The sequence below is a fragment of the Bubalus bubalis genome, chromosome 2 (assembly GCF_019923935.1).
Source record: "Bubalus bubalis isolate 160015118507 breed Murrah chromosome 2, NDDB_SH_1, whole genome shotgun sequence".
Lineage (NCBI taxonomy): Eukaryota > Metazoa > Chordata > Mammalia > Artiodactyla > Bovidae > Bubalus > Bubalus bubalis.
The window spans coordinates 20,096,918-20,123,526 of NC_059158.1; the positions used below are offsets into that span (position 1 = coordinate 20,096,918).

The following is a 26,609-nucleotide window of genomic DNA, read 5'->3' on the forward strand; positions in this document are numbered from 1 at the left end:
AAGATGCTTCCTCCTTGGAAGGAAAGTTATGACCAACCTAGATAGCATATTCAAAAGCAGAGACATTACTTTGCCAACAAAGGTTTGTCTAGTCAAGGCTATGGTTTTTCCTGTGGTCATGTATGGATGTGAGAGTTGGACTGTGAAGAAGGCTGAGCGCCGAAGAATTGATGCTTTTGAACTGTGGTGTTGGAGAAGACTCTTGAGAGTCCCTTGGACTGCAAGGAGATCCAACCAGTCCATTCTGAAGGAGATCAGCCCTGGGATTTCTTTGGAAGGAATGATGCTAAAGCTGAAACTCCAGTACTTTGGCCACCTCATGCGAAGAGCTGACTCATTGGAAAAGACTCTGATGCTGGGAGGGATTGGGGGCAAGAGGAGAAGGGGACGACAGAGGATGAGATGGCTGGATGGCATCACTGACTCGATGGATGTGAGTCTGAGTGAACTCCCGGAGTTGGTGATGGACAGGGAGGCCTGGCGTGCTGCGATTCATGGGGTTGCAAAGAGTTGGACACGACTGAGCGACTGATCTGATCTGATCTGAGCACCTGTGACATGCTAGGCACTGAACTCTTTATTAATAGTAGCCAGCTTAATTCTCATGACAGCCTGTGAATGATAGGTGGTGTTAATATCTTCTGTTTAACAGATGAGGAAGCTTAGGCATGAAAACATTAACTTGGTCGAGGTGATCTAAGGTCACCTTGGAGCAGGCTGTGTGGGATTGCACGTTCAACCAATCTGCTGTAATCTATATATTGATTTCATATCTATATTTCTCACAATCAGAATTAAATTCCAAGCTAGATTTAAATAGACTGCATTGTTTTATACAAAATATCTGCTTACTGATTCTATACTAAATTAATATGTGAACAGAAACAGTGAAAAATGTGTGTCATTTCACCATAAATGTAAGCTTATAGTTTTTAAACATTACTGGAAACAACTGTGTCAAAAATCTGACTCTCAGTTGTTATCCAGTTGTGAGAAATGAATCTGTGCACTTTTGGCTTACCTTGAGCATTCTGTGCCTCTCCATGTGTAATTTTGTTGGTGACAGTGATTAATTAGTTTTCCTATATGCGCCTTATCATTTCAGCACACATGCCTTGTGTGTTAAGCTGAAATGTGTATTTACTTAGAGTCTTTATTGTCCATAGACCATCTGTTCTTTCTCTGCCATCAGATCCTCTTAGGAAATCACTACTCCCCATCGTATTTTTCAACTGTGTTGTCATTGGCCTTTGGGGGTATTAAGGGATACAGTTCTCCTTCTACTGATTGGCAATCTCTACATATTTAATTTGTTGCTATATATAGTTTCCTACCTTAAAAAATTGCAGAAGTTTTAGGTTTCAGATGATGTGCCAAGTGGTGAAGAGCCAGTGTCTTCTCCTTAGGCAGAACTAGCTCACTAATTGTATGTGCTTCTTTCAATTATTTTAATGAGTGTCATACGCATTTTAAATCAAAATATATTCATACAGAGGAACAGGTAGTCTGCTTACTGCTCTTTCCTAGGAAAACAATTTTAAAGGCTTGAATTGTTACAGAATACATCTTGTGAATCCTTGCTCCAATGACGAAATGGCAATTATTTTCCCTTAACATTCAGCCTCAAATATCCATATATAATTTTAAGCTTTTTAGCATAGATTAAAATTCAATGAACATCCATTTGTCTTGGTCAACATGCCATTTTGTTTTTAAACAAATCACCTCATTTTCATGTACCTACAGTTGTTAATTGAACTAATCCATTAGCAGTGTTGCCAAGCACAGACTATTAAGTCAATATCTCATTTAAAATTAGTTGCTCTGATGTTGTGCACAGAAGGTCGTTCAAGTCCTAATTGTTTCCTTTTATAATTTTACTTTATTCTGTCCTTTTCATAGTGATACCACTTTGGGGAAATGGAGGCTTAGCTTTTTAACTACTAGAAGGCAATGTATGAAAACCTCTTAATTTCCAGATTTTAAATTTCAGCACTGTGATACCATTTGTGGTGGTGGTGGTGGTTTAGTCGCTAAGTTGTGTCCGACTCTTGTGACCACATGAACTGTAGGCCACCAGGCTCCTCTGCCATGGGATTCTCCAGGCAAGAATACTGGAGTGGGTTGCCATTTCCTTCTCCAGGGGATCTTCCCGACCCAGGAATTGAACCTGGGTCTCCTAGCATTGCAGGCAGATTCTTTCCCAACTGAGCTATCTGTATAATCCAGCTAAAATATACGTTCCTTAAAGTTTCTAGTAGTTTTTTTTTTTTTTTTTTGGGACAACCCTTTGAGGAAATGCCAGAAGCACATTCTGGATCTCATTCCTTTAGGCCTGAGGTCTAGAAGGGCCTGCACAGAGATACAGGTGTGGTGCCTCGGAGGGTCTCTGTAGACTCCGGCCCCTTTGTTTCCTATTGTTTTGGGTCTTACAGCATTGCTTTTACTGTGGTGCTTCCGCATCATGTCAGTGACTTTCATGAAGGGCAGCTTTAATAAATACGCCTGTAAAACTCATTACCTCATGTGCTCTTTATACCATCTGTACCACTGTTGCGGGCACTGTTCAGTTTCATCCCGATACCCTGTTGCACATCTATGCAGAAGAAATTGCAGGTCTTTGTCAAGAGGAGTGAAAACCCGGAGCCGTTAGTTTGCTGTGTTGGATAGACGCAGTGAATTTTGCTGTGACTTGTGCCTGCCTTTTGCTCTGTAAGTTAAGAGGCTCAGAGCCCAGTGTGCATTGACCTATTTAAAAGGGTTCTGAGCCTAAAGAAGTATAGGTTGTTGTATTCAACCTTAATTCTGGCTTCATTTTCTCCTTTCTTTATCCTAGTTTACTCATTAAAAACATGGAGCCTCCCTGGTGTGGTCCAGTGACTAAGAATCCGCGCTTCCATTGCAGGGGGCACAGGTTCAATCTCTGGTTGGGGAACTAAGATCCCATATGCTGCTACAGCCAAGAAATAAAAGCAAAGCAACTACAAAACAAACAAACAAACAAACAACAACTTGCTGTTCTGTATGAGCCTCAGCTCCCTTTTGGATTGAGGTGAAGTGAAGTTACTCAGTCGTGTCCAGCTCTTGGCAGCCCCAGGGACTGTAGCCTATCAGGCTCCTCCATCCATGGGATTTTCCAGGCAAAAGTACTGGAGTGGCTTGCCATTTCCTTCTCCAGGATTGAGGTGGCTTTCCATTAACACAGTGAAATGTGAGATATGGTGGGAAAGGGCTCTGATAGGGATGTGCATGTTGCTATGGAAGCACAGAAAAGGGGTGCCCCGCCCAGCTTGGGGGAGGGGTGTTGTCAAGGAAGGTTTCCAGGAGGAATTTCTAAGCATCATGCTTGGCACATAATAGGCTCTTAGTAACTGATGATATAATAAGAGATGGTATTTGAAGAAGTTGGCTGGGAGGAAAATAAGTAAGTAAATTTAGCAGAGAGAAGAACACGCACAGAGTCTTGGAGTGAGGAGACAGCATCACGATTTGAGAAACTATTGTGGGATTATGGTACGATGGGAATAAAGGGTGGCAGAGAGGAGAGCTGAGGCGGCTGGAAGCCATATTGTAAACAGCCTTACGGAGCTTGCTAAGGGTTTACTTGTTTATATATTATGTATTTATTTTTAAGGCAATACTGAAGGTGAGACGTGTGGGAGAAAGAGCAGATTTTGGCGGCAAAGACATTAGTGGGTTGTGTTTTGATCGTGTTGAGGATGAAGCATCTGCAAGGCCCTACTGAGAAGTCCACTAGGGAGTCCTAGAGCTGTCTCTGGGCCTCAGTAGCCAGCGCTGAGTTGGTAGGTGAGCCATACACAGCCTTGGCACAGAGGCATTCATCAGACACTGTCCCTCAGCTGATCGCTGCCCCTTCAGCTCTGTAGGCACTTTTCTTTTCCTACATTCATGACATTTACCTCAATTTACCGTGAGCTACAGACGTGTATATTCATCTGGCTATTGGTCATCTCAGTTGTATGCCCACTGTCTATCTAAAACAGAACAGAACCTCTGAGGTTCTGTTAATGAGAATGTTATACGTTGCATCAGTGATCCAAGCTCTCTGAAAACTGTATAGGAAAACAAGGAGAAAACCATGTACCTACTGTGTCATGCGCTGTGCTTTGTCTCGGCAGCCACATCCGGTTAACTGTTTTAACCCATTTTTCAGATTAGAATCTCAAGAGCTTAGAAATGTTATTACACTTGCCCCATATCATCCTGCTGGTTTAAGGGTAGTCAGAGTGGAGGGCTCAACTCCAAATGATCCAGTTTCCAAGCCCTCACCCTCTCTGCTGCATCCCTGGTCTTCAGGACAGACCAGGTCACTAGAAGGAAAGGTCCAGGGAGGGTTGTGTTGGGGAAGCGCCTTTTCATGGAGGGTTTGCACCGAGAGAGAGTTTGGTGTTTGGTGTCTCTGATTGCAGGCTAGTCTGTCCTTCCAGGGTTTTACTTTTCCTCTTAGTGAACTGGGAAGGATTCTAGCGTATGGTAGCAAATCCACACCTCTTCAAACACTAGGGCAAGCAGTGACTAGAGTTGTAGGTGTCTGAACTGATGGGAACAAGCAGCACAAAGAAAAGAGGGCTTCTGCCTCTGGAAGCGGCATACAGAGAACACACATCAGAGAACTGATGATCACCATCAGCTCAGTCCTGCCTACTCAGACCATGCTGCTGGCCTCAACTTTCAAGAGGACAGTTTTCCGTCTTGACTAGGAAAATTGGAGGGTTAGCCAAATACCTTCTGAAAATCAAGGCTTGCTAAAGAGGAAATGAGTGGGATGGAATGTCTTGGGCTGAAATCTGGGAATGACAGAAGTGACTTAAAATCTAAGGTGGGTAAGGAAGGAAAAGGGGCACAGAACTCAGCCTCAGACTTTGGATCATCTAAGTAGAAGTTGGCTAGACTCGAGAGCCTCAGTGACTTAATCTAAATCTCTTAATTAATTCTAAGTTTAGAAACACTAATTGGGGTTGGCATGAGTTAATCTTCATTCTTTAGCTCATGTGTGGAAATTCAGAGAGGAAAGTGAAAAGTGAAAGTCACCCTGCTACTGCTAAGTCATTTCAGTTGTGTCCGACTCTGTGCGACCCCATAGACGGCAGCCCACCAGGCTCTGCCATCCCTGGGATTCTCCAGGCAAGAACACTGGAGTGGGTTGCCATTTCCTTCTCCAATGCATGAAAGTGAAAAATGAAAGGGAAGTCGCTCAGTCGTGTCTGACTCTTCGCAACCCCATGGACTGCAGCCTACCAGGCTCCTCCATCCATGGGATTTTCCAGGCAAGAGTACTGGAGTGGGTTGCCATTGCCTTCTCCAAAAGTCACTCAGTCCTGTCCAACTCTTGCGGCCCCATGAATAATCCATGGAATTCTCCAGGCCAGAATACCAGAGTGGGGTAGCCTTTCCCTTCTGCAGGGGATCTCCCGACCCAGGGATCAAACCCAGGTCTCTTGCATTGCAGGTTGATTCTTTACCAGCTGAGCCACAGGGAAAGCCCAAGAATACTGGAGTGGGTAGCCATTCTCTTTTCCAGCGGATCTTCCTGACCCAGAAATCGAACCTGGGTCTCCTGCATTGCAGGCAAATTCTTTACCAACTGAGCTATCAGGGAAGCCCTATCCAAGTTCTCAGTCTCCCTAAACGTACCTCAGGGGAAACCACTGTCACTGCTGGAATTTGATATGAAGGATTTCTCATCTCAGGACTGAGGGGAAATCTTTATCACAAGCCTATTCTTTAGTGAAATCAAAATATAAAGTATGTGGTTTAAATATATATATGCCTGTGTGTGTGCTGAAGAAAGTCATTCTGCACTTCATATTGAAAATCACACTTGGAAATGAGACCAAAAATTTAACTTCCATGCTCCACATAAGACTGCATTTCAAAATAATGGATCTGCAATTTAGAGAGTGTTACTTCGAGAATCCATTCAGAAGGGATGGTAATCAAAGTAGTTAAACTGAGCATGTTCCAAGCCAGAACAGATTTTTCAGAGTTTGAGTGGTAATAAGTCTTCTTTACCTGAAGTTCTATTTAAATTGAAGGTTTAAGAGTTTCCTTCCTTCTGTCCATCCATCCATCCATCCATGAGATCCAGTGAGAACCAGACCTCCTGATTACTGATTGATGACTACAGCCCTCCAGTCAGAATCTTCTCAGGGTTTGAGATCCTCCTCTAAAATCACCATTCATTCTTTTTACCTGGTGCTACTGAAGTACCTGACTCAGGTTTTTTAAAGCAGTAAGGCAAATTGTTGTAGGATTTAACCTGGTTTGTGGTGGTTGGACTTAGCGTTAAGTATTTTTGTCATCTACCTGGAGCTGATGTTCTGGGTACAGAGCAAATGCATTACATTAAGCATTTTAAGTGTATTTTGATTATTCGTCGTGATGTCACTGAGCTGGTATCCATTCTGAAGGACAGCATTTTTCTCCTGTCTTCCTCATCCTTGCCTTCCATTATGATATGGATTTTCCAAAAATTAAACTTAAAATACCTCTTTTAAGTATAATACTCAGTGGGATTTCCCCCCATAGTTTATTCTTTTACAATAAAGACCATTTGAAAATATTATTCAGCTTTTTATGACTATTGGAATAACATTATGGTTAATGGGTGCAATTAAGTACCTAAGGTATTTTCCCACTTTCTGTCTCATAATGCTACAAGGGCATGTACCAGATGCTTGTGTTAATAAGCACTGTGCTTCTGTGCCCATCAGTGCTAACACTTGGTCTCCAGGTAAGAGATTTGCTTCAAATTGGTACCAGGTGGTTTTATTCTTTGGCCTACTCTTAAGAAAAATGTATCAACTTATATCCATTTTCTAAAGAAAACATTCAAATGTGAAATTTCACTTTCCCATCAGTTGTAAGGTTAGTTAAATGAATAAGAAGTGAGGTTGTTTCCTATTTCCAGGAGAAAACATGACAGAAGATAAAGATTTAATTTTCTTACATTGAAAAAACAAATTGTGCAGATCTAGAAAATAAGGAAATGAACCACGTTCATTTAAAAATAGTACTTGACTATCATCTTCACAGCAGTTTCTCATCAGTACAGCTCCCTGAATTGTTTTTAACATCATGAGGCCATTTTAACTTTTATATGAAATGAAATTCGGGATATAAAAGTTAATGACTGTGATGTGAATAGCTGGATTTAATACCACGTTCAGTAGGAAATGTGGTGCCTCAGTAAATCTCTACATATCCTTCCTCCTTTTGTCCATTGATTTATTGCAGTTCTCTCAGAGTTATGGCTTCTGTATACCTACTCTTCCTAGATATTAAAGATTGTTGCTCTCCAGCAGTCATCATAGGAAGGATTAGGTATCTCATTTTCTCAGTAAGATTTTATACCGCCTCAAACTTTAACAAGTAGACATGCATAAAAATTGCTTTTTAAACCACAGACGTGATGATACTGTTTGGTTAGATGTTTGAGGGTATATATTAATAATGACTGAGTTTGGGTTCCCCTGAACATTGACGCATCTGACAATCTGGTAGGAAATATTTAATTATTATAATCTAGTTCATTAAACAGGGATTACCCTTATCCATTTTTAAAGTGCACAGGAAAGCACAAGATGACACTAGGCTATCTTGAATCAAAAAGCAAGCAGTGGCTCTAAAACCAAATCATTGCAAAGGATACAAAATCCAGATCAAAATGGCTTCTGCTGGGATACTCCCTGCAACAAAAATAATGACTGTAATAGTTTAGGATACTTTGAATTAAAGTGTATGGTAATACTAAGAAAAGAGAGGATGGTACAGAGGATTTAGAGAAGGGAAATTTGATGCTTACAGAGGAATGGCACCTAAAATGTAGGAATAATGTTAAAAGTAGCAAGTGACAACTTTATAGCTCCCTTTGTATTCCTTCGTTCAGGCCAGGATTGTCAGTGGGGCTTACAAATGGGCTCATCCGCATAAATTGAAAGTATCACCTTGTAGAATTAATATTAACTATCAAGAGACAAAGTACCTTTACAAAATGCCAAGGGACAGGGTACCTTGACACTGGAAGAGTCGGGAGGTTCCCACCCTACTGAAGAGATCAAATTTAGTGTCACTAACAGCGGAACAACTTGACCTGGGTACCACCTGTTGTTATTCAGTCATTTCCAGGATCATTCATCTGGCATTTGTGTTTAAAAAAAAAAAAATTTTTTTTTCATCTACCTGAATCTAATTGTGGGGAACAAGCAGACAAATATTGAATGTGGGAGAGTCTGTGAAGCAATTGGCCTGAATTCATCCAGAAAGTCAGTGTCATGAAATTGGTCTGCATTTGCTTATTTAACAGGCATTTAGATGGTTCCCAGCTTTTGCTGTTATAAGTGTAGTGCTTAGGAGTGCTCCCTCTCCCCTCAGTTTTTCTCCTTGGGAATAGAAGAATGAAAAAATGTTACTGTTACTAACATTCATAATCTCTGCTAGCTATTGAAGCGTGGAGGGGCATTGACTGGCACTTATATGCCAGGCTATGTGCTAAACACTTTATATTCATTGTCTTATTTAATCTTCACAACTGTTTATTTCACAAACTAGAAAACTAGGTCTGCGTTTGCCAAAACCTTGGCCAAAGTTCCCCTTTGGTGATTAAAGTTCCATGATTCGAGTTCAGTTCTTGGATGATAGCATCTTGAGCATGAGATGCGCTCTTGGGAAGGGTGACCTCTCTGTACTCACTAGTCTTCCCCTTGCCCTGATGGGGAGACACTGAAGTCAGTACAGGTAAATGAGTTCCAAAAGCTATGCAGAAGGAGTGGAAAACTGATGATTTTTATTCCTTTGAAAAGCTGACATGTCTGTTGCTATGGTTTCACTCTTCATAGAAACATTTTTTTGCTTGCCTGTCATTTTAGAAGTTGAACCAATTGAAAGGTTCCTCACCTTCACTTATAATGATCTTTAGGGGGATAATTGGGACAGAGCCCTTGTCATGTTGAATTAACCTTTCACACAGAGGAAGTCTAAAATTACCTATGGGGCTTAACCATCAGCTATAACTCTTGTACGTATGTATCCAGTGTCACGCCTGTTAGGAAGCTTTTGAGGGGATGTGTAGTTAAGACACAGAGAAGGCAATGGCACCCTACTCCAGTACTCTTGCTTGGAAAATCCCATGGACGGAGGAGCCTGGTAAGCTGCAGTCCATGGGGTCACGAAGAGTTGGACACGACTGAACAACTTCACTTTCACTTTTCACTTTCATGCATTGGAGAAGGAAATGGCAACCCACTCCAGTGTTCTTGCCTGGAGAATCCCAGGGATGGCAGAGCCTGGTGGGCTGCCGTCTATGGGGTCATACAGAGTCGGACACGACTGAAGCGACTTAGCAGCAACAGCAGCATAGTTAAGACAGGGGCAAAAGTCTTTATTTTGGGCAACTCAGGAATATTTGAAAATACATTTTTATCTTTTCTCCTTTCATTCAGCAAGGATGTTTTCAATCTAATTTAAGGTATCATAAAATGAGGTATATTTGAAGAATGCTGCCTAACAAAATATGAAATCAGCAGTCTGAGGATTGAGACTTTTTTGGGATCTTGCTGATGGAAGCCTTTCTGATAAACAATACTGATGATAATAATAATGGTGGTGATGGTTATTGGGAGCTTTTTGTGTACCACCCAACTGTTTGCATTTGCAAGTTCAGGAGTCCTGTATTTTCATCCAGCTGCATGTTAAAAACAACTGACAAACACAGAATAATGAACTTGAAGGAAAAAAGTGAGCCCTAGGTTGATGGACTAGGTGTTTTCAGGAAATTTGGAAAAGATTCCTCCCATCTTCATACGTGGTTTTCATAAAGCCTGACATGACAGGACTTTTTGGGTTTTGTTATGTTTTTAAAAATTCTTTTTTTTTCTTTTTAAATTTTATTTTATTTTTAAACTTTACATAATTGTATTAGTTTTGCCAAATATCAAAATGAATCCGCCACAGGTATACATGTGTTCCCCATCCTGAACCCTCCTCCCTCCTCCCTCCCCATTCCATCCCTCTGGGTCGTCCCAGTGCACCAGCCCCAAGCATCCAGTATCGTGCATTGAACCTGGACTGGCAACTCGTTTCATACATGATATTTTACATGTTTCAAATTCTTTTATAAAATTTCAGAATGCTAAGATGCCCTAATGCCTGTTAGTAATGATGACCAATGAGGTTTTAAAATTATTTGAGAGAATTAATGTGAAATGTAAAGTGACCTAAATTCACACTAAGGTATAAGGTACTATCAATGTTAATGACACTTTAGGTAGGTAACTGTGTGAGACCCTGGCATCAGATTCTTGCCTAAAATGCTTTGGTGACTGAGGGGGAGAGAGAACTCAAAGTTGCTGCCTCACAGTGGGCAGGATATAATGATGTAAGGACACCCCCAAGAAGGGAGGTTTTCACGTACCTGTGGGCACACTGTCCCCACCTTGTTGCTGGGACCAGCCCTGTGGCTTAAGAACCAAACCCTGCATGGCATATGCTAATGTTCATCCAGCATTCTGTCCACCATATGCCTTTGGAGATATGATGTCTCCATTTCCCAAATGGGATTAATACCTTACAGGCTTGGTAGATGGCATTTTGCACGCACTTAGCAAGAGGTAATATCTCTAAGACTTTTCTGCAGTTTTCAAGCTGTAATTATGTTATGAAGAGCTTATGACCAGCTATGCTTATGAAAAGCTAGCCTTACGCTAATGATAGTTTGGCTTCATTCTTGCCTCATTCCTTTGCTATGAAGGCTTTTTATGTAGCTTTTCTGTTTGTGTATGGTGTCTCTCCCTCCCCCTTGTAATGCTGCTGCTTTATCTCTCTTCCATTCATATTTTTTTTCCTTTCTTTTTGCTGCATGGAGACTCTCTGCTGTACAAGTGTAAGTATTTTTTGGTGGCTCTGCAGATTCTGGCTGTATTAGTTTACATTCTTGTGCTCCATTTGCTTCCGTGCTGCCTGGCTGATCTCCCAGCAGACTGTAGTGTCGTCATCCATCTGTGGATCCGGAATAAAACAGGCAGCAATTTAGAGACAAGATTGGATTTTACAAGATGGTTCAGCTTAGCAAAACAGGCAGTGAATTTAAAAATATTCTCAGGGATGTGCCTGAAAGCAAGCAGAGTGTTGATGAAGAGGGTATGAACATTGAAAAGGAGAAAAGTGCTTATTCCATTCATATTTTTAAAAAATAAACCATAAGTACTTAGACTTCTAGGGTTTAAATTTCTAATTCTTGTCATATTACTTGTTTCCCAGATTAGTAGAAAATTGGCATCATAATACCTTCTTGTAACAGAAAAATTTTACTCATCTACTTTACAACTTAAAAAATTTTTCTTTTTAACCTCAAGGTAAAGATAAGTAGCTTGGAGTAAGCTTGAGCTTGGAGTAAGAGTGTTTTTTTTTTTTGTTTGTTTGTTTTTTTAATTATTCTTTGCACAAAATTGGTAAAATAAACACAGAAACTACTCCATCTTATTTTTCTGGTGATAGAGACAATTTAACTCTCATTAAAAAAAATTAGTATGTCTAAGAATTATGTGTTAAATATGAGTTTAACAGGAAAAATATGTGATGGTGTTTATAAGGTTCTAACAGTAATCCTTAACTTATAGTAAAAGTGGGTTTTGAATTCCATGGAGAATAGGTATAAATCCATTATAAAAATTGGATCAAATGAGTAAGATTTCCAAGCAGTATAGGTATTGTGCTGCTTTTTTTAGATGCTTTGAGAATAGAGCCATTCATTTTATTCACTGTCTGCCACCATGGGGATTTATTGATATTTACGATGTCAGAATAAGTCTATGTTTAGTCTTCCTTCTAAATTACATCAAAAGGGTTTAACACATTGTTCCTTGTTAAACACAAGTTTAACAAACTTGTTCATATTTCCCGCAGATGTAAACATTGAAAATTGCTTATTACTCTTAAAATTCACTTTTAAAGACAAAGTAATTTTGTCTGGGTCTGAAGTCATAGTTGGCAGTGTTAATCATAAATTGATTTGTGAAGGATCCATTAGGCGTGTATGTACCTCTTCTGCTTCCACTGTTGATCCCCTGTATTTGTTGGGCACTTTGTGATTTCTCTGATCAGAAAATACTTAGGCACTGATATATGTCCAGGAACGGTAAATGAGGACTAAGAAATAGTTTGAGAAAAGTAGCCCTTTTATTTTGGTCCAAAAACTGAAGAGAGTAAATGTAAATCTGGATGGTAAAACCAGATTTTTTTTTCCCCAGGATTCAATTCATCTAACCAACAGGTGTGAGGAGGAGGAGGCAAGGGTGCATAGAAACCATGTTTCTGGAGAAACATACAATATGTGTTCCTAAATGTACACTTAGGTGGATAATTATAGCTCATTCTTATATTCCTCTTGTTTTAGTTTATATGTAATAGAACCATAGGAATAAGTCAGTAAGATTCAGCAAGTCCATATTGTCCATTAAACTGTTAAGGAAGAAACAATTACAAAGAAAATAAAGAAAAATATGTAGAAATAAAATTCCTTTTTTTGCTTGTTATACTTAAACCCATATTTATTCTTTCTCATGAAAGAGATGGTAAGAGTTCATCCATCAGAAGAAACGTATAAAATCAGGTTGTATTCTTAACACCAATTGTAGAAACCAGCCTGATTGTAAGCCCTGCACATTTGAGCAAAAGGCCATCAGCCTTGTCCAAACATGGCAGAAAGTTAGAACTCACAAATGTGTCAAATATAAAGAGTTTTATGCAAAATGCAATGGAAGTTATATTCTCTTGTAAAGAGCATATGAAATAAAGCAATGAAAATGCACTAGAATACATGCTTCTGATATTCAAATTTCATAGACTAGGTTTTGAGGCATTGCAAAGCTAGACCAAGAAAGGCAAACTGGTTCCTTTGATTAATGCCAACCATCAGAAATCCTAATGATGATTTTGTATGTTTCTCAATATGTCTATAAAATTAGATTGGGTTGAATGACCATTTATAGTTAGGCATCAGTTTGTAAATGAGTTTCTATCTTTGCTATCTAATATATATGTATTCTTATATGTAATTCCATATTTCTTTTATATATTTAAAAATTATATATTTGAAATGTCATTATTATGTTTTGCATGTATTTGGTATTCATTATAAAAGCTAAATGGGGAAACTTGATCCAGATTATTTTTGCCCACAAATTCTCTTATAAATCTAATCAAGAGTCAGAGAAAAATATTGGAAGACATCTCCATGCTGTGCATTTTTAAAGTACTTTCCTATTTATCTGTGACTATGTAAGTGAATTGGCTGGAAATTATATCCCAATCTACTTCTTGATCCTTCTGCCTATCAAGGTTGTGCACAAAGTGGATAGAATACTAAAGAAGTTTACATGACTAAATACAGCATGTATTTTGGTAGTTTGTGTCTCCTTCCAATTTATTTTTAGAGATTTCACTTAAGAATAGACTAGTGAGGCTTCCTTCAGCCCACTGCAAGGCCAGTTTTGGGGAGAACTACCTTGAAACTGGATTCCTTTCCAGTTGCATTAGATTGGTTGTGTTTCTATTGAACCTGTAAAGCCTATGTTTTATAAAAAGATATTCTTCTGATTTTCTGCCTTTAAAAAAGAAAAAAAACAAACCAAAACCTTAAAAGACCCAAATCTGCTAGTTTCATTGTATATTTCAGGAAGACCAGTCTAAATTCTATTGCTCATCATTTTTAAATCTCCCTTTTCTCTCAGTAATAAGTAATAGCAAAAGTTTTATTATTAAAACTGGCATAGAATCATCAAAACTGTAAAGCTCTTTGCTTTAAAGATCAACAAGAAAATTTATTATTTGAACTGAAGAAAGGTTATCAACCTTGTGGTTTTTTTTTTGTTTTTTTTTTTTGAGAAAGCTTTAGATGACAGCTGACTAAGTGAAATGAAAGTCTACAAACTAAGTTCTTTGAGTTATGTTATCTCTCAGTTTTCACCAATACTAGTTTCTAGGATCAAACATTTAACATTCCTAAAAGCCACCCACTTGTATACTGGTAACAAGTGGTGAGGTAGGAGGGATGCTGGGCTGACATTTATAGCTGGCTGTGTCCCTGGCCCTGCTCCTATTCACTTGAATGGTGGTCTTTATCATCTCTGTGACTCAGTTTCTTCATTAGAATTTGTTTGTGGAGGTGATGACAAAGGCCCCTTCCAGCTTTGACAGGAGTGATTCTGTTGAGGGAGATGCTGATGTCTTCCTTGGATTTGACTTTACACAATCAACAATTGACACCAATGCTAGAAAAAATGCTCTTAAGAAATTTCAGCCATGGTTTGGGTTTTAGTCTCTCTTTTTTAAAGAACAAGCAGGATCAAAGATGAGAAGTGGCAGCAGATACAGACATGGCAACTTTCATTGGTCTTTATGATCTTTACCCATAATATAAAGATCAAAATTTTGGGGGTAGAAATGTGAAACAAAGCAGTTAAATAACTTAAATCATTAAAATGACAGAGTCCGATGTTGCTCACATTGCTATTGCTGTGATAATGAACAGTGAATGATCATGCTTTCAATTTTTAGCAACTGATTTTTACAGTCTTTCCTTCTTATTCATTGTATCCATTTTAACATCCTCATGTGAAGCTGGGAGTTATATTTATACTGTTCATTGTTCTTTTTAGCCATAAAAACAGCATTTAACTGATTAGGCCTGGGGGAAAGAAGTGGGCTGTATATCATTTGAGAAAATGACAAACATTTAGAAATGTCTCAGCTTAGTCTTTGTAGTCAGGCTGTCAGAGGTCACCAGCCATCCTCTAAAAAAGTAAAATACTGAGCTTAAAACGATTGGTCCCTAATATTCCTACCCCGCCTTATACCTGCCAGATTTTTCTAAAGTTTGGAGGTCAAGTTTTCTGGGAAAAGTGTCTTAAGTACTTTCTTTATTTTATTGGTAGATGACTCCTAAATCCAAAAGGAAGACTATCCACAGCCGAATGCTGCGGCCTGTTTCCAGGGCTTTTGGTGAGTATTCCATTTTGTCAGTCATTTTCTTGTAACTATGAAACACCCTCAGCAAGGACCCTGGACCACTTCAAGGATACTTTGCAGGGATGCTCTCAGTGAAGAGGGTTAAGTGATTTGTGAATGGGTATTTGCTATTCCCTGATAGAGTTAAAATTACTTTCAGCAAATTTTTATCCATCTCCATGCAGTAATCTTCAGCCTGAGGCTTTGCTTTCTTTTAGAAATGGAATTTGATCTAGATAAAGCCCTAGAAGAAGTGCCCATTCATATCGAAGATCCGCCTTTTCCATCCATCCGACAAGAGAAGCGGAGCTCAGGGTTTATCTCTGACTTGCCCTCGGAGGAAGGAAGGAAGCTGGAGCACTTTACCAAGTTAAGACCAAAACGGGCTAAGAAGCAGCAGTCCACGCACCCAGCGGTAGGTGGGCTGGTGGCCCCTCATTGTCCCCCTCCAGGGAAAACTGCAGGGTCTTATAAAAGTGCCTTGTATACGTGAAAGCTTGTAGGTAAGGACATTAGAACCTCTACGTATGTGTGAGATTCACGCAAAATACCTCACTTGGTGCTCAACAGTTTCAGAAAAGAGAATGCTGGAAAGTTTTCAACCCTTTCGAACAAAGTTGCCCCCTTGAAATCTTTATGAAAATATCAATCATGTGGGTATAATAAACAGGCTACTCTAAGGAGTTGTATAGTGTATGGGTATGAAAAGATGGAAAATAAGTACTGAAGAATTGACTTTTGATTAAAAATTGCTTGTGTTTGATTTTGGAGGGCCCCATATACTCCTCCACCTCTGTGTTCTGACCTCCTCTGGCCCCCTGGCTTTTGATAATCCACAAGCTGGGAGGACCATGCGAGTGGCGTGCCTCTCAACACCCTGCTCTTTACTCAGGGGAGGATGGAATTGTTTGTGCTAATGAGGCTTAATGCAATTGACCCCATGTCTCTCTCTGGTTAGTCTCTTCTCTCCTTTGCAGAAAAATTGGTCTGTGCCTGTGGTGCTTCTTCCTCACCTTGCCATCACTCTACAATCCACCAAAGTCTGTACTCTGTACCTCTCCACCCTCAAACTGCCCTGCTAAAGGTTACTCTTGACCTAACCCTGTGCACACTTGGCAGCTGTCAGCATGCTTGACATTGCGGCAGTTACTTGACCCGGAAAGCTCCATCCTTCAGGGCCTCTGAGCATCACTCTCTTTTCTATTCACCTCTCCAGTGATGCCTATGCCGCTTCCCTCTGCCTAGCCTGTGAGCATATTATTTGTCTGGGTGATGCCATCTGAACCCATGGCTTTGGTCTCCCTGTTGTTGACTCCTGCCCCCTCTGCTGAACTCTAGCTTCAGATATTCACCTGCCTCCTGAACTTGAATGTCCCAGAACAACTCATGTTCAACAAACTCAAAACTAGGAGCCTTTCTCTATGAACCTGCCCTGCTCCACAAGCAGCATCACTGGTGAACAAGCTAGAAACCTGGATATGATCCTGACCACCATCTCCCCGCCGTCAGCCCCACCTGCTCCTCCCCTTCCTCCTCGTCATCCCTGTAGCCCTCGCTCTCATCCTGTGTTTCAGACCTCTAGTGATATAGCCTTTTGGTCATGGCTTCCTCTCTTCCCATTCCCTCATCCCCCCACCCTTAGCTCCTGGATGGATAACTACTCATCCTGCAGACCTCCAATGAGGCACAACTTCTTCCAGGAAGCCCTCCCTGTCTCCACCTCTGTACTTGCACACAGATGGGGGCGCACGACTCTGCAGAAGGCTGTTCTCATATGCTGGCTGTGCACAGTGCACAGCCTGAGCTGTGCCTGACGCTTTTACCCTGTTACAGCCCTCACTGTACAGTGTTTCCTAAGCATGGCCTCCTCCTTGTGTGTAAGCTCCATGTGGGAAGTGTGTGGTTTATCATCTATAGTTGTGTGTTGAGCACTTAGCATGAGTTTAGAACATAGCAGGCATTCAGTACTCATTGGATGACAGGTGGATGACTGGAGTTGTAAATGGAGAAAAGTCACAACCAGTTATCCAAGTGGTCAGGCATTTGCTCATATCAGATCCAGGGTGCTCATATTTGGTTGCTCTCTCATTTGATTCTGAATAGCTTGACATGGTTTCAGAAAAACAAATTTTAGTGAATTGTTTTCTTTTCCAACTTACTTCTTAGTGCACTATTACATATTCTTTGAGGAATAAACTACTCTCTCTCTCTCTCTTTAAACAAGGGAAAAGCCTTTTCAGATAGGGAAAAGACACACCACACACGCCACATTCTACTTGGTTATGGAATAAATGGTTCCTCTGGCTCTTTCCTTGTGGAGAGTCATTGGCAGTACAACATATATGTGACACAAGGGCTAACTTTCCCCTTAAGTCGGTGACTCTGGGAAAGAGAATGTTTTTTCTTTTAGTCATTTGAGAAATGAGAAAGAGGGAAGGGAAGAAAGCGGTGGCAGAGTTTTGGTGGAGGAATGTACTCAGGTCTCTTCTAGAGAGATCTTGACCTTGTCCACAGGAAAGCTAGGATTTATAGGGTCAGCACACCCCAGGGTGCTCCATCCTAGGGACGCTAGCACAGGGCATTTTGTCCTCGGATAACGGATTACGGTCCTGGGTCTGAACAGATCTCGCTTCTTCCCAGAGGCTTAGTGAGTATACAGTTTGCTCTCCCTTGGATGCACAGAGTTTGCGATTTTCAAAGTGCTTTCACATTGAACTCTGTGAAGCTGCCACACAGGCCCCACCACCTGCATTTTCCAGTGGAGGGTGAGAAGGTTGCAGTATTTAGCAGCAACAATTTAATATTAGTGTTGTTTTGGTTTTGTTTGGACAGACTAGGTAGCTCCAGCCCACCCTAAGTCAATCTTAGCTTTTCTAGAGCTTGTCCTTGATGCCTAATGCCCCAGTGGGCTTTTCTGGGTATCAGAATTCTCAAAGCCCAAGTATGGAGGCTGTTCTTAATTTGAACATTTCTAATTCTGAATGTGTGGGTTTTTCCTCCTACACTGATTAATTCTTCAGCTCTCTGGACACAACTGGCTGTCTACAGGTCAGTTCAATTCTGACTCCTCAAGTCAAGGGCTCGGGGGCACCCTCACTTCAGATACCAGTCCCAGGTCATCTCCTGTACTTCTGACCAACTGTAACTTCATGGGGGTTTCCATGCTCCCTTCCTTTGCTTAGATAATTTGCTAGAATGGCTCACAGAACTCAAGAGGAGATTTTGCTTACTATTACTGGTTTATTATAAAGGATACTGTCAACTGAAATGAAAACCCACAGTGTGAGACCTGTGAGTTTCAGTTCTCTTGGGAGTCTTACTGAGGACTATAGCCTGGGGACAGCCTCTCAGAAAACTGCTCATGGAGGTGGCAGACATCAGCAGCAGTAGAAGGTTGCTGCTAGTCATGAGGTGCAGATATCTTAATGATTTCAGTACTTTTCTAAGTACGGGAAGATGCATGAAATTAGGTTGAGAAAATTTTCTCAAAAATATTGGTCTGAAGTCCTATTCTGCCACTTTTTCCGAATCACAGAGTCTCATTCCTGATCTGCACCCTGAACTCCTTTCAGGGTGTGTTGAAGGCCAGTGACTGCTGTGGCTAATGGCTTAATTCCGATAGAACCACAGGGCCAGGAACAATCTTAGTTGGCAGTTGTTGCCCATATTGACTAATGGGATGTAAATCCGAGATTCCCACGATCCTTCTTGGGTATGATTAATTTGTTATAGCAGTTAACATACACATTACATACTGAATTACCCATTTATTATAAAAGGATGTAACTCAAGAACAGCAGGCTTAGGGAGAGATGTCAAGGAGGGGCTCAGCGCTTCCACACCCTCTCCAGCACGTCACATTCCCTGCATCTCCACATGTTCACTCACCCAGCAGCTCTCCCAACCTTGTCCGTTGGGGGATTTAAGGGAGACTTCATTATTCAGTCATAATTGATTAAATCACTGGTCATTGGCCATGATTAAACTTCCGGACCTTCTCAGCTCCCTAAAGTTCAGGGGCTGGGACTGAAAGTTCAACCCTCTAATCATGTGGTTGGGTCTCCTGGATATCAACCCCCATCTTTAGGTGGGTCCAAAGTCACTTCATTAATGTAATCAAAACACCTTTATGGCTCTCATCAGGAAATTCCAAGGGTGTAAGAGGTCTGGCCAGAAATAGGGATGAAGGTGAAGTATGTATTTGTTGTTATAGATCACTACATCACAATTATCTTCATAAAGTTAGTTGAGGACCTTTCTCCTTTTTCTCCTCTCCTGTTTTCTGGAGCAGAGTTTGCATGTCATATAGATTTTCTGTTCCTCTCCTGGAAAGCCACCTGGGCCTGATGTTGTTATGTGTGCACATAATGCTCATAGGTGGATTTTTTTTTTAAACTAGGGATTTGATTTCTTTTGTTACAGATCTGTTGACAAAAAAATTAATCAACAGTCAATCTAAGAAAGAAGTGGAAGATTTTATTTGCAGCAACCTGAGATTATAACCTGGGAGACAGACAGTCTTCAGGACTGTTCTGCCGTTAGAGGTCAGAACACAGTTACATAAGTGTTTGAGACAAAGGGTTATATGTCAGATGATGTACTGACAGTTCACACAATCCAGGCCTGCATGTACAAAGTGAGACGTGGGCCATCCTGATCCCTTACAAGATTATCTCCTAAGTAGGTCTGATTAAGGTAGATTTATAATATACTCTGGAGGGGAGAGAGAAGGTCCAAATGGGCAGAGAAAAATTTTATGTTTAAATTTTTCTTGCCTTACCAAAATATATGAATTTTATTTCATCAGATCTATTCAGATTACCTAATTCTCCTTGAGACCATTTTGGTAATTTCTATTTTTCTAGGATATTGTCCACTTAGTTGTTTCTAGAGTTCTTATAAGTCTTTAATCTCTTTTGTATCAATAGCTCTGTCCCAATTTATTTCATTTCTAATATATTTTAATGCTTCTATCCTAATTTTGCAAGGTCTCATTTACTAAAAGTGAAAGTGATAGTCACTCAGTCATGTCCAACTCTTTGTGACCCATGGAATTCTCCAGGCAAGAATATTGGAATGGGTTGCCATTCGCTTCTTCAGGGATCTCTACAACCCAGGGCTTGAACCCTGGTCTCCTGCATTGCAGGCAGATTCCCTACCATCTAGGAGTCTTTTTCAAAGAATTAGCTTTACTATTCCTCTCAAGTTCATTAATTTTTGTTTTTGTTTTTTTAAATTTATTTTACTTCCTTTTGGATTCCCCTTTTCCTGGCTTGATTGCTTGACTCTTTTCATGTTTCTTACTGTCTAATACATGTGTATAAGATTTCATGATTATTCAACTCACTAATTAGCACTCTTTGGGGTTTTTGTTCAGAGTCACTAATGTACCTAATTGTTCTTGCTTCCTGCCCATCTCTCTCCATCCGGCCTGTGGAGACATTAGGAGAGATCTGACAGCTGCCTTGTCAAAATCCAGGCGCATCTCCTCCGGTGTTGCCCTGGTGCATTCATCTTAATAATCCAGGCAAAGGGAGAACAGAGGGTGGTCTGAATTGTCTTTAGTCTTCATAATCACCGGCTTATCTTCTAAGCATTCACAAGTTATCCTTTTAGCATTTACTTATATATACACAGGCGATGAGAAATCTGCCCTCTTTCTTGCTCAGACACCAACAACAACCACTTGTGATTTTATTTGCAAAATCCTTCCTCTGAGCACAGATGCAGTGGGTTCCAACCAGCGCAGGGATAAGGTTTTCTGCACTCCCTTCCCACCAGCTCTGCTCCCCTTTTTAGTCTGAAATTTATAATCCTTGACAGAAAAGACCAAAATCAAATGGAATTTTGAGAACTTCTGATGTCTATATGTCCTTTCCTGTCATTCTGCTGGAAATTGAGCTAAGGCCGCAGGTGTGTTTGGCCTTGAACCCCTCTGACGAGCCGCCTGTCATTTCAGTCTTCAGTGTTTCTGCTGCTCTTCTTGCAGGCTGCTGACACCTCTTACTTTTAACAGGTGCATTTTCTGATGCATCTTGCTCAAGGTCTCCCAGTGATACTGGACTTCTCAATCTCTCTACTCCTAGTCTCTTTATTTCTAAAATGATAGAGTTGGACCTGGGGTCTCTAAGGTTCTGTAAAAACTGGCTGGTCCTGCAAGATGGGAAGTCAGACTGCTTGTTGAGCTCAGCCTGCCTCTGTCTCTGAAACCTGTTGATTGTTCGTGTCCCCAGAGACCTTCTGTGCTAGCTGTGAATTGTTTCAAAGCAGGAAAAAAGAAAAGGGCTGAAAGGAGAAATTATACTTGTAAAAAAACTGCTTTTCCCCCTCAAAATGGGAAGAGGAATTTGAGAGGCAGCCTCTGAGGGGAAGTGAGGGTGTTGTGGAAGGATGCCCCAGGTTACGAGCATGTATTCTGGGGTTGCACCCTTGTCATCCATCAGTCGGGTGACCTAAGCAGGAGCCCCTCACACTCTGAGCCATGGTTTGATCTGGGACTAACCCAGGCAGGATAAGACTATGTTTCCTTTTCAGTTCAAAGGGTAGGTATAAAGACAACAGTAAATGATCAAGCAGTGTGCAAGCTTAGGGAGCGATTATCACTGTAGAAATTCCAGTCTTCTTTTACAAAAGGAGAAGTTACATCCAAGCTAGCTCTGTGCTACTTTGTCTTTTGTAATCAAAACAGAAGTTATTCAATGAGTTGCTTTCCCTCCATAACTGCATTATTGAACTTGGCTGTTTCTCTGCTCTCCTGCAATGCGCAGGAAAGCCTGGCTCCACTATAAAGCACCATTCAGACGAAAGGTATAATTGTTTTCACATTTCACAGGGTTCTTGGTCTGTTACCTGTTATCTGCTCACTTTTCAGCATTTTACAATCGTGAACTCAAACACACAGCTCGTTTCCATAATGGACGTTGCCAGTGAACGGAATGGATGGTTGTTTAAAGCTAATCATGGGTCTTTTTTTTTTTTTAAAAACAATGCCTGTGCAGACAAGAGCCAGCTTCCCTAGAGGCAGCTTGAGACTTGCAAATCAAGATCACAGAAAGGAGTTTTCCCACCGCTCTGTGGCAAGATATCCAGACCAGATATCACAACCACATGGGAATCTGTCCTGTGCCCAAGAGAATGGGCAAGATACATGCTCTTTCTCAATGGCCCACAACCTATCTGTGTGAAATATTAATACACTTTCGCAGACACAAAACCAAGCATGTTATTGAATTCACTGAGTTGTCCATTCAAAGACAAATGCTAGAGTGCTGAATGACTTTATAGCTCCTCACGAGCTTCTGTCCTGAGACTCAAGCTTTAGGCACCTGCCCCTGGATTTCCACAGCACCTCAAACAACACTGCCTGAGATTACATGCATCATCTTCTTCCTCAAATCAGATCTCTGAACTATGTTCCCTAGAATCATGCTGTCATCTACCCAGCCTGGAAACTTCAGCCTCATCTTAGGCAATGTCTTTTTCTTTCTTTCTCATTTCCCTACTACTTAGTCCCACACCTCCCTCCAGATTAGACTAAACAATCACAGAAGTCTTTCACTGTGTTCTTGAATAGAATTTATTCTATTCTCCAATATATCCTTCTCCAATATATCGCCTTTTCCAATATAGCCTTCATGTTGCCCCAGAATTATCTGACCAAAACAGGTTGGGTCATGACACTTCTTCAGGGCTCCCTCTCACCTGCAAAATAAATTCCACACTCTTTAACATAGGATTCAAGGGTGTTCACTGTCAGACCTTGTATTATTAGTTGGAAAGTATTCATTTATGAATGAGAGATCTGAGAGATGCTGAACTGGAAATGACTTAAGCCATGAGAAATACTTATTTTCTCACTCAACAAGAAATCCAAAAGTCTCGGGGTCCGGGATGGGTTTATTCGGCACAGCATAAGCATAGCTTCCACTGTTCTGCTCTGTCATCCTCAGCATGGTGGCTTTTATCCTCAGGCTCAATTCCTCTTGAACTCCAGGTGATTCCCGTGTCTCAGACATCACATCCTCTCTCATAACCATGTAGAAAAAAATACATCCCTTCTTCTCAGGAAAACCTGCCCATGAACCCCCTTATATCTCACTGGCCAGAAGTATATCACACCAGTCACAGGCAAGGAGATAGAAGTACTGATTAAGTATTCACGTCTTGAAATCAGAGTTCTTTCAGTAAGAAAGAGAGGAAGCAAGTGTGTGTGTGGTGGCGGGGGGGTGGGGGGGAAGGGTGTGTTTGGAGTGGCCACTTTTAGTATCTGCTAGGGTTTACACTCAGCAGTTAACTCTGTCTATAAGCCTCAGGCCCCTGGTCACTGGAATTATTACTGTTCTCAAAACAGCGTGTCATTTTTTCATGCATTCTCCTGCCTTACCAATATGCCCGCAATGCCTTCCTGTGCTTCAAGAACACACGACTCTTCACAGCCTGTTAGGTTCCAAGCTGCTTCCAAGACAGCACTACTCAGCCTCAGTCCTTCAGCAGGTTTTGTGTTTATAGTGCATTTCTCACTTTGGTTTCTTTCTACCCTCGTTTCTACATTTGACTTCTATTCCGGTAGACTATAGGGCCCTATCTCCATCAGTTGTGTCCTTGCCATGGCCTTTATGTGTCTTAAATCTAGTGATACATATTGAATGTAAATTAATATCACACCTGTTTGGTTTGCAGGGCTGTGCTACCAGCATAGTCTCCCAAGATGGTGAGCAGAACGGTCTTATGGGGAGAGTGGATGAAGGTGTAGATGAATTTTTCACCAAGAAGGTGACCAAAATGGATTCCAAGTGAGTTCAGAGTCATTTCACTAATCACACCATTTAATTCACATTTAAATTACTAACAGTGATAATTTTAAACTTAGTATGTACTAAGGCTCTTATTTCATAAGTATATAAGATAGACACATTTGACAGAGGGTTTACTTTTCTGGTGGTTTGCAAGACCACCATCAACTGGGAACTTGTTAGAAATGTGAATTCTCAAACCTGTAGCCCAGACCTACTGAATGAGAAGCTAGAGGTGGGGGCTGACAACCTGTGTTTTAATAAGCCCTCCAGGGTGTACTGAGGCACACTCAAGTTGAAGAACCACTGTAATATCTAAATCAGACCACAAAATGTATCTCCCCAAGGGTTTTTTTTTTCTTTTAGGGCTTTATTACATTCATCTGGATGTATCTCAGACAATGAGATACATTTGGCAGGCTGAAATTACTAACAGTGGACCCTTGAACAAAGCAGGTTTGAAAGGCTTGGGTCCACTTATTTGTGGATTTGTTCCAATGGTAGATACTTCGGTACTATACAGGCCCTGGCTGGTTGCATCTGTGGATGTGGACAGACTTGGATACTGAGGACTGACTGTGAATTAACTCCCTCATTATTCAGAGGTCAACTGTATTTTTAAATTCCCCATGTTTATAATTTGATATGTCTGGGAGCACACATCATTCATTGCTAAGTAGCACAGCTTTACCAGATTTAGAACGACAACAGAATTAGTAAAGAGGCTTCAGATTTAGCCTCTGAAAAGTTCTGTCTGAATTTTCTTATTACCAAGATGGAGTTTCCTTAGAAGTCAACTCAGTGGTACTTTTATTAACAGCTTAACTTGAAACACTCAAGCCTTTAAGCATGACTTGTACCAAGTTATTTAATCTCCAACTAAATGCAGATCCACTCCCAAGTACTGAATAAGGATTTGTGTCGGTGAAATGTTCTTCACCTGAGATATCAAATCCAGGAACTAATTTAAACCATCCTGATAAGTGGAGGGTGGGCAGGCTGGGCACAGGGAAGGAAAACTGGTCCATTCTATAGATTGATGTGCCTTATCTTGCCTTTGCAGGATGGCGAGGTGGGAGCAAGTTAAATTTTTATATCCATAACAGTATAACTTACTGAATGTTATAAGCTTTAGGACCCAATTATTTATCTCCTTTGATACTGGCCTTGAAGCTTGCCATACTGGGGAAAATTCTATTCTCTCCTTCAAGATCCAATGTAAATATCATTTATTCTTTGAAGCTTTTCCCTGCCTCATTTCCTCTCCTCCCCAATTAACAACCCTTTGTCTATTGCTGACTTGATACTTTTTTCTTTTCATCTTCTGCATACATCTGTTAGAGCAACATAATCCCTTGAGGTTTTTTTTGTTTTTGTTTTTCTTTTTTACATTGTAGGGAATGGATGAACATAGTCTCAATGCAAAAGGTTCAGGAAGTACCAACATAAACTGAGCCAAATGGGGAAATCCCTCTTAATGATTTGTTTTCAAATCTTTTCTTCCTATAGAATACTGTCCTTCACAAACAAACGCCTGGGTCTGATTTCTCATTATAACTTCGTGTCTGACACAGCCTGTAATGTATAATCTGCTCTCAGTCACTCTTGGTTGAATGAATCCAGACAATCTTGGCCTGTATCTGTATAAACAGATAACACTGTAGGCTCTCCTCGTCCCAAACTTTTGATGTTGAATTAGTGGAGCGGTCTGTGCACATTCAATCCGGATCATGTGTGTCGTCACTACCAGGGGAACCTCCTCTGCCCTTAAAGTCGACTCCTCCTCTAATAAGCCCAGTGAAAGTTGGGCAAACTTTATAAGGTGTAAAACCCACTTTCTACAAAGATACTGCTTTAGGAGGATTCTCTTCATGTTCTAGTACACAAATAGAACTAGGTGCATCAAATTTCATCAAATAATGATGGAATCTACTAGAAGTTGTGATTTGTTTCATTTCTGATACATAAAAACAGATAGTTGTCGGTTTGCTATGTAGAGGTCCAGGCATAGGTCAAACCATCAAGTAGTATGAAGGAAGTTTGAAAATCGAAGTTCCACATGCTCCTCGTAGTTTAAAATGTCAGAGGTGTTTTAAGGTGTTTTATAAAAGAGAAATAAAAAAAAGACCTCGTTTCTTTCCCTATTCCCCAGAGGCAATTAATTCCTATTCTTTTAGCTGTTTATTTTTGTTTCCATATTTCATAATAACTTTTTTGTTGTTGCTATTTATTTTTCAAATAGTGACCATAACTAGTGGCTTCTTACTGTAGAGGATGATAATGTAGCTCCTACAGTACAGTCTGACCCTACTGTCCGCCAAACACTTGCAGGCAAACACACATACACTTCTATTTTTTCATCTTTTTCTTACCCCTCCCTGCCTCAACTCTGAGATTTTCTGTTTTATCTTCCAACTTTGAGTTTTCCATATCAGCTATCACATTTTTCATCTTAGTTAACTGTGTCATAATTGTTGGCTACATCAGTATTTCATGTTTACTTCATTATAAGCATGTAAATGTTCAGAGCTGAGTTATACCATATGCAGTGATTATATTGCCTTTCCAACTTTTTATTTTCCCTGGAGTTAATAATTGTCCCCTTTTGCATTTGCTTAGTTTTCTGTATACCTGTCACTGACATGCCTTCTAAATCTCTGTAAAGGTATGAGTGTTCTCTCAATTTCCTCACATCTTCTCAGTTTCATCTTCCTGGGCACGTACTTTACTACTGTCTGACCACTCCAGCCTGGCCTTTAGGTCTGGTCCCCTGCTGTCCTTCTGGGGTCCCCA

At 40.6% G+C, this 26,609-nt stretch overlaps 1 protein-coding gene across 7 annotated transcripts in view; it reads left to right on the forward strand.

The window, feature by feature from the left end:
• Positions 1 to 26,609, forward strand: part of CARMIL1 (capping protein regulator and myosin 1 linker 1) — a 315,090-nt gene that overhangs the window by 271,891 nt on the left and 16,590 nt on the right. For all 7 annotated transcript variants that reach the window (XM_044928005.2, XM_044928010.2, XM_044928014.2 and 4 more), the window contains 3 exons: positions 14,952 to 15,018; positions 15,243 to 15,439; positions 23,704 to 23,816. In XM_044928005.2, the coding sequence (XP_044783940.1) occupies positions 14,952 to 15,018; positions 15,243 to 15,439; positions 23,704 to 23,816 (377 nt within the window). The remainder of the gene's footprint in view (positions 1 to 14,951; positions 15,019 to 15,242; positions 15,440 to 23,703; positions 23,817 to 26,609) is intronic.